Raw genomic sequence first — 15,873 nt, 5'->3', positions numbered from 1 at the left:
CTGTGTCCGTACACTACACACAACTATAAATTTGACTCGCAATATACACACGCGTAATTTTTACACAAACTAACAAACATATCGCTTAGACTATCCACAGAATATACACTTAGAGTATTCGATTACTTGATCGAATGTTACTGTTCCGTCAAAAGAATCGATTATATTTTTTTTACAAATTTGAAAAAATGGGGTAGAAATGCTTACAAATTAAACGTTACTCCATCTTTTATAAAACTACAAGTTTTCGGCAGTTTTTTATGCCATTCAACTATACAAACCGGCTTTTTTAGGGAGCTCTTTACACGACGAAAACGATTACAACAATGAAAATTCGATTCTATAACAACAGTTTTTTATAAACGCGTTAGATCATTGATTTTTGATCTTTGCCAGAGGGGTAACGGTTAGCAAGGCAGGTCCCGTTATTAATGGTCGATGTTCTAGGCAGAGGGGCAACGTCTAGCGAGGCAGGTCTTAAGGTAATTGGTCTGAGTTTTCAAGTCCGAAGTTTCAAACCAATTTCAAACTGAGTTTCTCTTTCACTATTTCAGTATTAATCTGTGGACAGGTTTCTCGATTCTCGGTTTCCCGCTAAAACTTGCAAAAAGTTAATGAACTGTCAAGTGCAGAGTGATAGTAAAATGCGTTAAAATTTTATTTAATATAGTCAATGTCTGCCTATCAATGTAAAGTTAAGTGTACTAAGAAAATTCAAATAAACTGAATAGTTGATCTATGAAGATTAACTGTGCATAATTAATAAATATATATTTAGTTAAAAAAAATCTTTCGTACTTCGTAGACAAGATGGTCGGCAAAAGCAACAAGCTGTATGTCCTCAAGAGAGGTAAAGTTAATTAGTGTTTAAAGATCAATTGTATTTAATCTAATAATTAGAGTATCTTATAATTTTTCATTACCATCATTGTAAACGAAATATTCTAATTAAACGAGTACATAATTAACCATTGTTTTCCGCTTGTAGATGGACGAATGGAAGAAGTTCATATCGATAAAATTACTTCTAGAATCAAGAAACTATGCTACGGATTAAATATGGATTTCGTGGATCCCGTAAGTGTATTTCGCTCTTTCTGCTATATGTGGTGGTGCTAACAATAAATCAGGGCTGTATGAGTCACGTTAGCTTGGCACATGCAATAAACACATATTTTTAGCATAGCCTAAACCTTTTCAATTATTTAAAACACTTTATTATATGGTCCTGATTTACAACATATTGAAAATTAAACTACACAGCTTCCATAGGATCAGAAATATGAGAAGAAATGGCCAATCAAGCGAACCCAACGTTACTGCAGGTTTTGAAATATTATATTCTAGATTTTGACTAATGAGTTCACATTGCAAGCAACTAAGCCCCTAGCAACAATAGGCATCAAACCCTAGTTTTATTCCTTTCATAATTGAGTTTGGCTCCTCAAACATGAAGAGCTATTGAACATTTTTATCAGAGGAGAAATTGGAGGATTTATAGGAGGATAATGTTGCTGTTCTGGTAGAAAAAAATTGTAAATATTTTACTATCTTCATAAGTCTTAATCTATAATTACTTTTTACATCTTCATGAATTATTTTGTAACAGGTTAGCATAACTTTAAAAGTTATTAATGGCATATATTCTGGAGTCACAACTGTGGAGCTGGACAATTTGGCGGCGGAAACTGCAGCCACCATGACTACCGACCATCCAGACTATGCAATACTAGCTGCAAGATTAGCAATTTCAAATTTACACAAGGAAACCAAGAAGCACTTCTCAGGTATGTCAAAATATATTAATATACTTTGAACAGCTTGCTACTGTACAGTTGTATAGTGGTATAGAGTTTTTAAATACTATGTCATTTACTCTCTTTGTTTTTCTTTATATTTTTTTAACATAACTGTACTACGGAGAGATGAATATCTTAGAATTCCAAGGATTCACTGTGCAGATGCTGAGTACATTGTATGGCAGACAGAAAAATTCAGAGCAGAGTTGAAGTTGTGACCAATGGGTGTAGGGTTAAGGATATCCTTCACAGTTAAATAATTTTTTTTTTTCTTAAATATTGTTAACTCACCTTCTCCACTTGTGTTGTTTTCCCAGCCCAGCTAAATTAGGTAAGAACCTGTTAGAGCAGCTTTGGATACTCCTTCTAGTATGAAACTTGCTGTAGTGAGGTCTTTAAGCAAGTTATAGAGAGATTTTGCTGATATTCTCAGCTTTTAACAATATTCTTTATCTGAATTTAACATTTTAACTTAACTGCTAAACAGTAACATTGCCCTGCAGCCATGCGTGATTTCTATTGTTGCTACCTAAAATTTAAACACCTTCAAGGAAATCAGTAGACAGTAGACACGTCTAAGCAAGCATGTTCTATCCTAAACCTCATCATTGCTCTCCATCAAGCATGTAGTTAAACATAAGCAAAAAATAGAATTTAAGAGAGCAAGATTGTAATAATAGTAATTATTTTTATAGTAATGGCTATGGTATGGTAAATGGTAAAACCTCTTAAAAGTGATGCAGGTAAACAGTCTATGTATTTATGTAATAATAAAGTTTGAGATGCATATAATAGGTTTTTATACATCTGGCTGATGACTTAATCCCTGGGCCAGCAGCATAGTCAGAGCGCTAATGCAAGGTCAATATTGACATTTATCAAATGTCAATATTTTGAGACCTTTAACACAGCAACTACTGAACCGATTTGGCAGAAATTTGGAATGGAAATAGATTTTACTCTGAATTAACACAGGCTACTTTTTATCCCGGCAAGTCCACGGTTCCCGCGAGATTAGTAAAAAACTGAATTACACGCGGACAAAGTCGCGGGCGTCCACTAGTTTATACAGAACATAATAGCTTACCAAGTTTTAATGATTGTTGCATGCAATATTTATTATGTTTCTGAATATTGTGTGTTAAGATGCACAATACAAGATTTTAGGTGTCTCTGGTTACACAGGGGCGCGGCGGCAAGCCATCACCCGATTGCACCCACCTATACCTATAGTTTCATAAAAATCGGCTAAGTAATTCTTGCGTGCGAGAACTACAAAACATCTATACTCGTACATTTTACGAAATTTCTAGCATACCATATGCAATGGACCCGGTACCCGCACTGTGAATCCATGGAATGCTAAGATATTTGTCTCTCTCTTTCTGATGAATCAGTGGCATATAAAACTATGGCAAAGGTGGAAAGTTTTACACTTAGATGGCTGGAGCCGACCTACATTGGGTTTTATGACAGTCTTCATATTTTATTAGTTTTAATTCACTGTTGTTAACATATAAGATAAACATGGATTGTTTGTTTCAGAGGTTATGGCTGATTTATATAATATTGTCAATCCTTTCACAAAGAAAAGAACACCAATGATATCAGAACTGCATTACAACATTATGAAAAATAACAAAGATAGATTGGATTCTGCAATTGTTTATGACAGAGATTTTAAATACAATTATTTTGGATTCAAAACATTAGAGAGATCATACTTATTGAAAATCGACAATAAGGTATCTGCTCTTTATATTGTTAATTGTTATTCATAAATGTTGTATTGCTTTTACACTACTCTATGAATATTGTTTTAGGTAGCAGAACGACCACAGCACATGTTAATGCGTGTCTCTATTGGTATTCACGGAGAAGATATTGATGCTGCTATTAACACTTACAACTTGATGTCAGAAAAATACTTTACTCATGCAAGCCCAACACTTTTCTCAGCTGCTACGCCTAGGCCTCAACTTTCTTCATGTTTTCTCATTGCCATGAAGGACGATAGCATTGAAGGGATTTATGATACCCTAAAACAATGTGCACTAATATCAAAGTCGGCAGGCGGCATTGGTGTTCACGTCCATTGTATCAGAGCCAAAGGAACATATATTGCTGGGACTAATGGAGTATCAAATGGTCTGGTCCCTATGCTGAGAGTGTACAATAACACAGCAAGATATGTTGACCAGGGAGGTAACAAACGCCCTGGAGCCTTTGCTGTATATTTGGAACCTTGGCATGCAGATATATTTGAATTTTTGGATTTAAAAAAAAATACTGGCAAGGAAGAAGTTCGGGCAAGAGAACTTTTTTACGCTCTTTGGATACCTGATTTGTTTATGAAAAGAGTTGAAAAGAATGAGAAATGGAGTTTGATGTGTCCACACAACTCTCCTGGATTAGCAGACTGCTGGGGTGAAGAATTCGAGGCTCTGTATGAAAAATATGAACAGGAAAATAGATTTGTGAAGCAAGTCAGTGCACAAATATTATGGAAAGCCATTATAGAATCGCAAGTTGAAACTGGAACCCCTTTCATGCTTTATAAAGATTCTTGCAACCGTAAAAGCAATCAAAAAAATCTCGGTACTATTAAATGCAGTAATTTATGCACTGAAATAGTTGAGTACACTTCATCTGACGAAGTTGCAGTATGCAATTTGGCTTCCATTGCAGTAAATATGTTTGTTGAGAACAAAACATTTAACTTTGAGAAATTAAAACAAGTCACTAAAATTGCTACACAGAATTTGAATAAAATTATTGATGTTAATTTCTACCCAGTCCCAGAAGCTAAAAACTCTAACACAAGACACAGACCCATTGGTATTGGGGTTCAGGGTATGGCTGACGCATTTGTGTTGATGAGGATTCCATATGAAAGTAAAGAGGCTATACTTCTCAATCAACAAATCTTTGAAACAATTTATTATGGTGCACTAGAGGCCAGCTGTGAATTAGCTGAAAAAGATGGAGTTTACAGCACTTATGAGGGAAGTCCAGCGAGTCAAGGTATTTTGCAATATGACATGTGGAATAAGACTCCCACTGACCTTTGGGATTGGGCTGCACTTAAGGAAAAAATTGCAAAACATGGTCTCCGTAATTCCCTTTTATTAGCACCAATGCCTACTGCGTCTACTGCACAAATCCTTGGAAACAATGAATCTTTTGAACCGTTTACATCAAATATATATCAACGAAGAGTGTTGTCTGGTGAATTTCAAGTCGTTAATCATCATCTTCTGACTGATCTAACGCAGGCGGACCTCTGGGATGATGAAATGAAAAATCTTATAATCCACAATAATGGTTCCATACAAAACATTGAAAAAATCCCAAAAGAAATAAGAGACTTGTATAAGACAGTGTGGGAAATTTCCGTCAAAACGACCATACAAATGGCTGCCGACAGAGGTGCATTCATAGACCAGAGTCAGTCCTTCAATATACATGTAGCCGAGCCAAATTATGGGAAACTAACTTCCATACATTTCTATGCATGGAAAATGGGGCTCAAAACAGGAATGTATTATTTACGAACGAAACCAGCTGCTAATGCAATTCAATTTACAGTTGATAAGTCTAAAGTAAAATTAGCCAATGGAAATACTCAAAAAGATGAAGCCAATATGTCTATGATTGCTTGTTCCTTGTTAAACAAGGACGACTGCTTGAGCTGCGGATCTTGATTTATATCAATTATAATTATATCTAATGTTTCTAAATGTAGTACTTAAGTGTGACGTTTTACAATACAGAATCTTCAATGTTATTCATAATAATCTAAATAGTCACTGCTATAACCAGACTGACAATTATTGAAAGAGAAAAATAGTTATTAATCCATGTTTCTGGAATTAATTAATAGGCATTTTGAAATAATAAATACAATTACTTAAACAAACTTATCTTTTAATTTAAAGACGAAGATGTAAGATGAAATTATCCATAATTTTATTATTAACTTGCGGACGCCCGCGACTTCGCGTGAAACCTTACTATTACCCTACCACTCTACAGCTACTCTATCATACAGGGGATGAGAAGGGGCTCGATCCTACCCCTACCCTACCACGCGACGGAAGCTTAAAAAATGGAGTAACTTCTCCTGTTTTCCCAACATTTCCCTTCACTGCTCTGCTCCTATTGATCATAGCGTGATGAAAATTATTCTATAACCTGCCCAGGAGTATGAAGAATAATTGTACCAAGTTTCGCTAAAATCCGTCTAGTAGTTTTTGTTTCTATAACCAACATACAGACAGACAGACACGAAAACTTTACTGATTGCCTTTCTGGCATCAGTGGCCCCTGATAGTTATTTTAGAAATATATTCTATGTACAGAATTGACCTCTACAAATTTATTGTAAGCATAGACTAGCGGACGCTCGCGACGCTCGCGTGAAATTCAGTTTTTTACTTATATGGATATAAAATACCACATATGATATAGTACCTAGTATCTACGAAATATAATACTATAGTGGACTCAATCAAGCTTCAAGCTTCGCTTTGACTTATTCAACTTGACAACTTCACCCCATTGGATATTACAGTTACGCAAGCAACCAATAAGGTTCTACCTATCTAACTTGGAAGTTTGTTTTTGTCACAACCGCATGAGACCACATTCCCAAAATAAAGCATTCTTTACAGACATCATAAAAGGGTTCAGTTTTAAAAGATTAGTATAATCAACAGTGACATCTATAACGAAAGTGCAATTGTATATTAATTTACATAATTGTAATTAGTTTAGTAAAAAGTTTGTATATGTGGATGTCAAGAAGACATGTGATGTTTGGTTTTTTATGGGTTTCACAGCTTCACCACGCTGCTTGTAAAGACTCATTCTGCATCATCTTTATTCTTTGTGTGTATGTAATAAAAAAGGCTTGTCCTACAGGCTTTGACACTCCACCAATATAGGATAACTTGCCAGGACTTGGTGCCCTTCATTCTGACCTTGCTTCTGCAAGAATCCACAGCAGTATCAGTCAGACTTGATGAGTTGAGGATCTGAATTTTTGTTTTTAAATGATTTTGTATTCATATATATATTTCATTTAACATTATTTTTATTTTAAATTAATGTAACTTATTTAAAGTGTATAAAAAATAAATAACTGGCGAGAATAGCATGTGTCTTAAGCCACTTCAAGGTATAGAATGTTTTTATTTATGCTATATCAATTGTCTAGTTTTAATCCATTATTCAATCCTTTCTATGGATTTGATGTTTTGAGAATTCAGTTTTTCTTAAAACTTCTAAGTATGGGGTGTATAATATCTACTGCCTCATATATTTCATTCCTCGTTTTTCCACCTGCAAGGAAGGATTTTACAATAGAATTGCTAAATTATAATATCAAAATATAAATTAGTAACTAAAGTGAAACACAACAACAAGAGTTCTTTTTTTAAATTTTTATCTGTAGTCTGTCTTGTTCAGAAGAGACAGATCTGTTCTCACTAATTTTAGAATCATTCAAATATTTTTTTTTTTCAAGTGTAAATTAAGGTATGCCTTGGTTTTGTTTTATTGAAGTAATGACATTAATTTTACATGTATTAAGTTGCTGCTAATTTACAAAATAAAGGGCAGGCTTAAAAAGTCTTATTATGGTTATAATAAACTATAGTTACCTGTAATAACAAGTTTGCCATTTACAAAAATAAGTAGCACAACTCTAGGTCGTATCATTCGATATACTAAGCCTGCAAATAATTCTGGTTCATAAGAAGTAAACTGGCCATGTGCTTGCTGTAGTGCCTCCAATCTTAATGGAAACCTTAAATCTGCTGTTCCAATAAAATTTTGTACTTTAAAATTGAGAAATTTTACCTAAAAAATATATCAATATTCATTTAAAGAGCTGCACTCCATTTAAACACAAAAAATTTCAGGAAAATGAATATAATGAAAACATACAAGATCTGTACAAGTATACTTTGAATTATTCTATATACAATTGCTAAACTGATTTTGACAAAATATTGTGTGTATTTTCTAGTTTGACCCTGGTTGGTTTGAAAACCAATTAAATAGCTCATGTTTTCATGAAATGATGGATTTTCCAAAGTTAGGAGAAGATATCTTTGGTCTATGAATGGGATCAGAAATCTGTGCTCAGCATGCCAGTCGGAGAAATTAGTGGTTCTTTCTGCCAGTAAAATCTAAATTCTCTTAGTGTTACAAAATAAATTAATTTACCGGGTAACCAAGTTTTTGTATAATTCTTGCAAATTTTCTTGCAGCAACATAAGCATCATGTTCATTTTTTGCTCCTGTGCATACAATTTTACCAGATCTGTGAAAATAAAAACTTAAATAACCAAAAATTCATTTATTTCAATTAAGCTTCATTTATAAGAACTTTCAAAACATCAGTTTCTTGTTAATATCTTATATGTAATAGTAATATTAGATAATGGTTACCTATAATAATTGGTTGAAAACTTAAAATTAATGATACGAGGGTTACAGTAATCCAATGAGATATTGTAATTCTATAAAATGAATAACTTACCTAAAAACTAAAGCAGTTGTACGAGGTTCCAAAATTTTCATAACAACACCATTAAATCTAGATGGTGTATACTCTGAATATCTTGTTCTACAATAAATATCCAAAAGCTTCAGTTCACAACCTAAACTGACTGTAGATATACAGTTCCTGTAATGTGGAAACATTTAACATATATTGGATAGAAGCAGGCGTTACTTTGCGGAAGTTCATCATGATTATATAATGATTTATTTATTTTGCTATCATCCGCGAAAAGTCGACGAACCCATGCGACAACGTCACCCAGGTCCGGCAAAATACTCTCTACGTACGTTTCACCCTGAAACCGGAGCATCCTCAGGAGATGTTGACTCTACAACGTGCAATTGCACGTTGTAGAGTCAACATCTCCTGATAGCAAAATAAATAAATCATTATATAATTTAACATATAGTTATTGTGTGTGTATAAAAAATAATTAGGCCAACAATTTTTTGAGGGTAAAATAGCACACAACTATTGACTATATAACAATAGACTATAATCTGTAATACTATTGTAATTGTTATAATTTTTTAAAGACAGTTTAGCTTTGGTTGTAGTGATACAACAAGCAAAGCAAGTTGTGTACTGTAGTATATTGATGCATTTATACAGATTAGATAGGGGTAATATTCATAAAAACTGATTGAACTTACTGTAATTTTATGCTACTCTTTGCCTGGCTAACTGCACTAGCCATGGGAGTAATGGCAGTCATTGAACTATGGGGGTTGGCAGAATGCGCTTGTGGAGTGAATGTTCGATGTGTGGGGGTCAACATTACTTCTCCTGAGACATGGGACATAGCTTGTGGTGTCGAAATCATACATTCGGAGTTAACTTGTTGATGTGCGGTGCTCACGACATTATTGTGATTGTTAGTTAAATTCTCGTTTTGCTCGTTATTCTCTACCGGTAGAGACATTGTATGCTTATTAGTTGAGCAGTAATTATTTAAGTACTTAGGATAAACGTAGGTATCCAAATATAATTTATAATTCAACAAAAACACACAACCCGTACAAATTAATGAAAATATTATTTGAGCAGTATTTAAATAAAGCGTGTGTACACCACGTGAAAACGTGTAAACTTTAAAACATTCTAAAAGTAAAAACTAAAAACCAACCACTCACGAGTGCACAACCACTTCAAAGTTTGACAATGACAAACAACCATCAAACAACAATCACAAACGTCAAATCAAATGAACAACCAAGTACCAACCAAGCCTTAGACCATTAATAACTGGACGCGGTTCGCACCCAAATTCACCAACAAAAAAGTCTGTCATTTTTTGAGGGGGACGAGGTAAACTCACACATCGAAAACATTTTTTATGCCATTTAACTACACAAACCGGCATTTTTAGGGAGCTCCTTACACGGCGAAAACGATTACAACAATGAAACATCGATTCTGTAGCAACAGTTTTTATAAACGCATTAGATCATAGATTTTTGATCTTTAGAGAGGGGCCAGAGGGGTAACGGTTAGAGAACCACGTCCAGTTATTAATGGTCTAAGAACCAAGCCAACCAACTTGACATTGACAAAACAAAATTACCAAAGAGTTTATTTACTTTTCTAGGAAGCCTCAGACGAATTATACATATGTATGTTGGTCTGAGACGTTAGCAAATGACATTCTCAGACCAATTACCTATAGACTTGCATTGCATGCAAATTCAAACAACCGTCGTTTCAACTTGTTACACAAAACATTAAATTACTTGATCGATGATTTGCTGTTCCGGCTGACCATGGCCACAAATAACCTATACTTTTATCGATAGCTTAAGAAACCAACGGATGGATGCAAGTCGTTTTTACCACGGAGAGTACGATGCTACTAAAGAGAAATTAGCTAGATAACTACTCTATGGTAAAAAGCATATAAAATACCACAGACTACATTGATTTAAACATCTGTAAACTTCAACGTCACCTCCATCTAACGTCATTTGACGTTAGTGAAGGTCCTCTGTCAAGTGGTTCATTTTCAAGAAGTAATTTAATTAACTATTGGCAATTTTTGATAAAAAATTCCAGGATAGAACTACAGTTAGTAATACATATTTAGTGCGACTTCTACACAATATTATTTCCCGTTTTTATAATTTAGAATGCAATGCTCCCTCGTCGTCGTAACGTCGGTGTTTCGGAAAGGTCGTCCAGACCACAGGACGAAATAATTCCCTATAATAAGTTGAATAAAAACGGAACTACTTTCCAAAACACCTCCTTTCGGAACACGGATGATCAATATCAACCCGGTTTCGTTGAAACTGAAGTGACATTTGATTTTCTGGAAGAGATCGTTTTTGAACCAGTGATGGCTGCTCGAGACAGGACACAGGAGTTTGTATCTACCGTAAGGAGTCTTCAAGGGCGTACGTTAGCTAGACCAGTTGTTAAAGATGATAGAAAAGCTGCAGTGCTTGCAACATACTCGCAATTTATGAGTCTGGCGAAAGTAATAAGTAAAAATATTACTAGTACATATACTAAGCTAGAAAAATTGGCTTTGTGTAAGTATTGCACACTACATTTTGTAGCTACCAATTATGACAATAATATCATTTTTATCTATAATAATTTTATTTAATAATTGATATTTTACCCAATAGTCTTCTTCAAATTTCATTTGTTTTAAGAGGTTTCATAAATGAACTTATGTATTTTTCCAAGGAAATTGTGTCCCATTTTTTGGAAGTATTTTTTTACAAAAGTATCATAAACATTTTACAGTGGCAAAGAAGAAATCATTGTTTGATGATAGACCTATGGAGATACACGAGTTAACATACATAATCAAGGGTGATTTAAATTCATTGAACCAGCAGATTGCCAAGTTAGGGGAAATGCCAAGAGGTCGCAAAAGTATGCACAGTCATTCCTCAAGTGTTGTGCTTGCCCTGCAGTCTAGGCTTGCTTCTATGAGTAATCAGTTTAAACAGGTAACTATTTCAAATGTTTTCATAAGTATCTATACTATATTATAACATTTTAGACTTTGCATATCATGCTAAGACATGTGAAATTCATACCAAGTGAGCCCAGATAGCCAAGTAGATATCAGGACCTGTGTTGTTGATTCAAAAGGGCATAGGTTTGAATCCAGTCTGGGGCATGGACCTCTTTTCAGTTATATGCATTTTAAGAAACTAACATCACATGTCTCAAATGGTGAAGATAAAACATTGTGAGGAAACTGGCTTATCTGAGAATTGTCTTAATTATCTAAGTGTGTGAAGTCTGCCAATTAGTATTGGGCCAGCATAGTGGACAATTAGCCTAACTGCTCTTGTGAGGATGAGACCTGTGCTCAACAATGACCTGAATGTGATTCTTTTTAGCTATCTGAATTTTAGTTTGAGGTTGTCTGAAGACATTATAACTAATATTGCCCCAGATAAACATTGTAATCTTACCCACCCACTAGTCTGCCTAAAAGCCTGTAATTGTTCTATGTATCAAGTACTCATGACTTTGCATGTACTTAGTCATGAAATAGATTGGTTTGTTTATTTTTCTTTGTTTAATTTCTATATTTTTCAAAGGTACTGGAAGTGAGATCAGAAAATCTTAAACACCAGAATAACAGAAGGGAGCAGTTCTCAAGTACTGCACCAATTGTAAAAGAAGTACCATCAATTTTACAACCTGAAGAAGTAAGTATAGACTTGGGCGAAGTTTCCAGCTTACAAACACAACAGATGGCATTGAGGGATGACTCGGACACTTATGTGCAACAAAGGGCTGAAACAATGCATAATATTGAAAGCACCATTGTTGAACTGGGGGGTATATTCCAACAATTGGCACATATGGTGAAAGAGCAAGACGAGGCTATTGGTAGGATTGACGCCAATATACAGGAAGCTGAAATGAATGTAGAAGCTGGTCACAGAGAAATAATGAAATACTTTCAGAATATAACAGGCAACAGAGCACTGATGTTTAAAGTGTTTGGAGTGTTGATTTTCTTTTTTATATTCTTTGTTGTATTTATGGCTTAACAGAAATGGCTTTATTCAAAATTAAAAACCCTATAAACAAAGACAGGTTACCATCAGCCATTTGTCCTATTATCATTGCAAAGAAATGATTAATCCTTTTATGAATAGTTTTACATACTAAACTCTTTCATTGTTTATATTTTAAGCAATTCTTTCTTTATAATTTAAACATTCATTAACAGCCATCTTAAAAATCTGTAACATGTTTCTTCAAGCTATAGATTTAATTAATTAAAAGTGATCCAGAATTGTAGAGATTATAAAAGCAAGCATTTTGACTAAGTTTGTGATACAGAGGTCAAACTTTCCAAGTTGCATACTAAATATGTATCAAAATAATCTGTAGGGACACAGTAGGATACATTCTACAAAACACTATTAAAAATTTATTCATTGACTGTTATGACTTAGAGAAGTTTGAAATTTCAAGAAATTATGGTATAATCTTGGGAGCAACATGGAAATTTCAAGGAAATATGGAAATCTTGGGGCATAAAGGGAAGGGTACAATTTTTTTTTTCAAGTTATAGTTTTTTGACTTAACAATAGAGGTTCTACTGTAAGAATGTCTGAGAGGTGTGTACTCTGTACATTCCAAGATAAAGTTTTCAATTAAGTATCACAAATATGAAAGAAATACTGAGAATTTTGAACTTATCAATTTGTTATTTTCAAAATGGAACATAAATGTTGAAGTATTATGTGTTCATCATTTTATATTTCTACATTGTGTGCCTACCCTAGTTAAAAGCATTATGCACTCCATTGGTCATGATCTCAGCAAAAAATATAGCACTACATTAATTAATTTAATTGTCTAAAGGACCCAGAAGAAGAATCAATCACAATTGAAATTTTGTTTATAAACAATATGATATTATTTATATTTATCTTATATTTCAATATTATAATTTCTTAAAATGTGTAAATATTGTTAAAAATTGGGAGTTTATAATGTAATAATGTGGAAGTATATATTATTAGAGAACTAATATGTAAAGTGTAAAAATATAAGTTTACTAATAAATAAGTGTTTGTTTTTGTATTATCAATAATAATAACCATATTTTTTTTTTGAATTATTTTATATTCAAAAGTCATGTAAGAGAACAATTAAATAGGTGTTAATTTTGTATCATCAATTAATACTTAATCATGAAATTTATCTCTGAATTATTTTATATAGAAAAGTCAAGCAAGAGAACAATATTTCTTTATATATTTAACAATTGACACACACATGATAAATGCAGAATATATATATTATATATTATTTACATCTTTCTTATTATTCAATTATTCTTAATATCTACGCACAACAGCCAGCATAGTGGCCAAGTGCAGACAAGGCCCAGGATCCTTAATATCAAAATAATTATTTTTATGTTTGTGAAATCTTCTCAGAAAATAAATAACAGTTACAAAAATTCATCACACCAGTCATTTAAACACTGGTAACAGTCTGCAGATTGTTTAGAATTGGCGCTGCATGTTTCTTTCATCCACTCTTGAAATAGCTCCTTATCTTTTTTTAGCACCAGGAACTGTCCTAGTACTACAAAAGCCTGAAACAAACAGAAAATTATTATTTAGTAAAACCTTTCCATGAATTCTTATAATATGCTGCCAATATATGGAATGGTAATTTATATGGCATTATAGTTTAGGTGGCAAAATTATAACCAAAATTTCTTAAAAAGTTCATGACAATTTTGATTAATATTATTGTCAGGCAGCTAGCTAACTCTAAGAGTTTAAAAAAATTTGTAATTTTTATATTGTTTGGTAGTTTTAAATTTCTACAATTCAGACTGATATTCATCAGTGGCATTAGCAGTTTGACTCTTAAAAAGAAGTCTTCCCAAAAACAGATACATTTTCGTAAACAAATTAAAAAGAATAAAATCTTCAACTTGTGAATGTCATGTGATTCTAACTGTAGTATAAGCCCTCACTCACACAAGAATGCATTCCTAGGTATATGTTCGCACAATAGCATTTTTAAAACAACATTCTTTTTTGAGTAGTGTTGCATTTTCAGTTTTGGGTGTTGGAAATAGGTTTATTTCCAATATTTTATTTGTTTAACTTCATACTATATTTGAACGCTTTTTTAATGTCTGTTAAAAAACTCATCCAAATGAGGACTTAATCATACTGTCATAATCCATTTATAATTTATCTGTTTTTTGTTTATATGTTCGCTGTTACAAGTTTCAATTTGCACAGATCTATAGATAAAGTAATCTTTTAAGTGTCTACACTTACTTATAATTATTTATTATTATTATAAGCATACTTATGATTATAATAAATAGTTCAGCAACGAAGTTGCACAGCTTTTGCCAAGCTTTTCCTGAATATTGGATCACTTGTTTTTAGGATTAAAATATTAATGTGTAGTTTTGACATTATTCTTGTACTTGTTGTCTATAACAATGCTACTTGCCAAATTTCATAGTTCTAGGTCAACAGGAAGTACTCCGTGAGTTTAGATTGCTTTCAGTGTCAAAATAGGCATTTATGTTTATTATAAACTCTACACATCCCGAAAATAAAAGGTCTTGTCAGACAGACAGACAACAAAGGTGATTTTTTTATGGTTTCTGTAATTTTCTAATGGTCTTGTCAGACAGACAGACTGACAACAATGTTGATCTTTCAAGGGTTTCGTATTTTCCTTTTGAGTTACAAAATATTGATAAAAATAGCTACGATAGTGTTTTAAAAACGATAGATAACCGATTAGAATTTGTACATGTAAAAGACATTAATTCGAATCATATTTTTTAAAACGATATCAACAAAGTACCTTATCAAACCCTGCGGTTTCCAATCGCCGTCCAAGGACCTCTCCAACTCCAGCCAAATCAGTTACTGCCTTATCCCCCATAGGTTCAGCGACAAAGTTACGATGTTTTTGTGATGTACTCGACATTTTGTTCTATCAATGGAAAATATGAAATGATATTATAGGACACTACTATTGCTTCATACAATGAACTGATAAATAATATTAGCGACCAGTGTAAACGTAAACCGCTAAAAAGAAGCGTACTAACCACAAACGAAACGGTTAAACGAACGAAACGAAAGTGAAACGGTGAAACGGATAAACAACGCAATCGCAGACGCACCCAATACGAAAATACCACCAGTGACCACAGAATATCACTCACAGATTAATAGTATCACCACAGAAAACACTGAATAGTATGAACATAGATGATACATTAGTATGAAAATGAAAATGCGAAACACAAATCTATAAAAGTATTCATCAAAGAGTACATTTACTATGAATAAGGCTAGTTCGGACTACTTTATCAGTTTAGTCGAATAGGTTAGTACTCGACTTTTTTGGTGTTCAGATCTAAGGTTCAGATACGTTTAGCAGCTATACGCTACTCGACTAAAATGCTAGAGTAATTTTTTTTTTTCGTGTTGAGTAAGTGCCGATGGCTCCATGCGGGACCACTACGGC

At 33.3% G+C, this 15,873-nt stretch overlaps 4 protein-coding genes across 4 annotated transcripts; 2 read left to right on the top strand and 2 right to left on the bottom strand.

Annotated features, from left to right (window-relative positions):
* Nucleotides 1-594: 594 nt before the first annotated feature.
* Nucleotides 595-5,718, top strand: LOC112044769 (ribonucleoside-diphosphate reductase large subunit). Its single transcript, XM_024080725.2, has 5 exons — nt 595-850; nt 989-1,077; nt 1,610-1,787; nt 3,345-3,544; nt 3,623-5,718. Exons 1-5 carry the CDS (start codon nt 811-813, stop codon nt 5,501-5,503), a joined length of 2,388 nt encoding a protein of 795 aa, XP_023936493.2. The 5' UTR covers nt 595-810; the 3' UTR covers nt 5,504-5,718.
* A 1,154-nt stretch (nt 5,719-6,872) lies between these two features.
* Nucleotides 6,873-9,555, bottom strand: LOC112044786 (uncharacterized). Its single transcript, XM_024080745.2, has 5 exons — nt 9,024-9,555; nt 8,347-8,493; nt 8,031-8,127; nt 7,463-7,661; nt 6,873-7,142 (listed from the first exon to the last, which is right to left on the bottom strand). The coding sequence occupies exons 1-5, from the start codon at nt 9,290-9,292 to the stop codon at nt 7,066-7,068; spliced, it is 789 nt and encodes a 262-aa protein (XP_023936513.2). The 5' UTR covers nt 9,293-9,555; the 3' UTR covers nt 6,873-7,065.
* A 765-nt stretch (nt 9,556-10,320) lies between these two features.
* On the top strand, nt 10,321-13,420 carry LOC112044764 (syntaxin-5). Its single transcript, XM_024080719.2, has 3 exons — nt 10,321-10,898; nt 11,119-11,327; nt 11,931-13,420. The coding sequence occupies exons 1-3, from the start codon at nt 10,499-10,501 to the stop codon at nt 12,387-12,389; spliced, it is 1,068 nt and encodes a 355-aa protein (XP_023936487.2). The 5' UTR covers nt 10,321-10,498; the 3' UTR covers nt 12,390-13,420.
* A 213-nt stretch (nt 13,421-13,633) lies between these two features.
* LOC112044765 (barrier-to-autointegration factor) lies at nt 13,634-15,602 on the bottom strand. Its single transcript, XM_024080720.2, has 3 exons — nt 15,452-15,602; nt 15,202-15,333; nt 13,634-13,954 (listed from the first exon to the last, which is right to left on the bottom strand). The coding sequence occupies exons 2-3, from the start codon at nt 15,325-15,327 to the stop codon at nt 13,808-13,810; spliced, it is 273 nt and encodes a 90-aa protein (XP_023936488.1). The 5' UTR covers nt 15,328-15,333; nt 15,452-15,602; the 3' UTR covers nt 13,634-13,807.
* Between the last annotated feature and the right edge of the window lie 271 nt (nt 15,603-15,873).

The sequence above is a fragment of the Bicyclus anynana genome, chromosome 9, assembly GCF_947172395.1.
Source record: "Bicyclus anynana chromosome 9, ilBicAnyn1.1, whole genome shotgun sequence".
NCBI classification, from domain to species: domain Eukaryota; kingdom Metazoa; phylum Arthropoda; class Insecta; order Lepidoptera; family Nymphalidae; genus Bicyclus; species Bicyclus anynana.
Note: the sequence above shows the minus strand (reverse complement) of the source record. Positions and strands in the feature narration are given on the sequence as shown.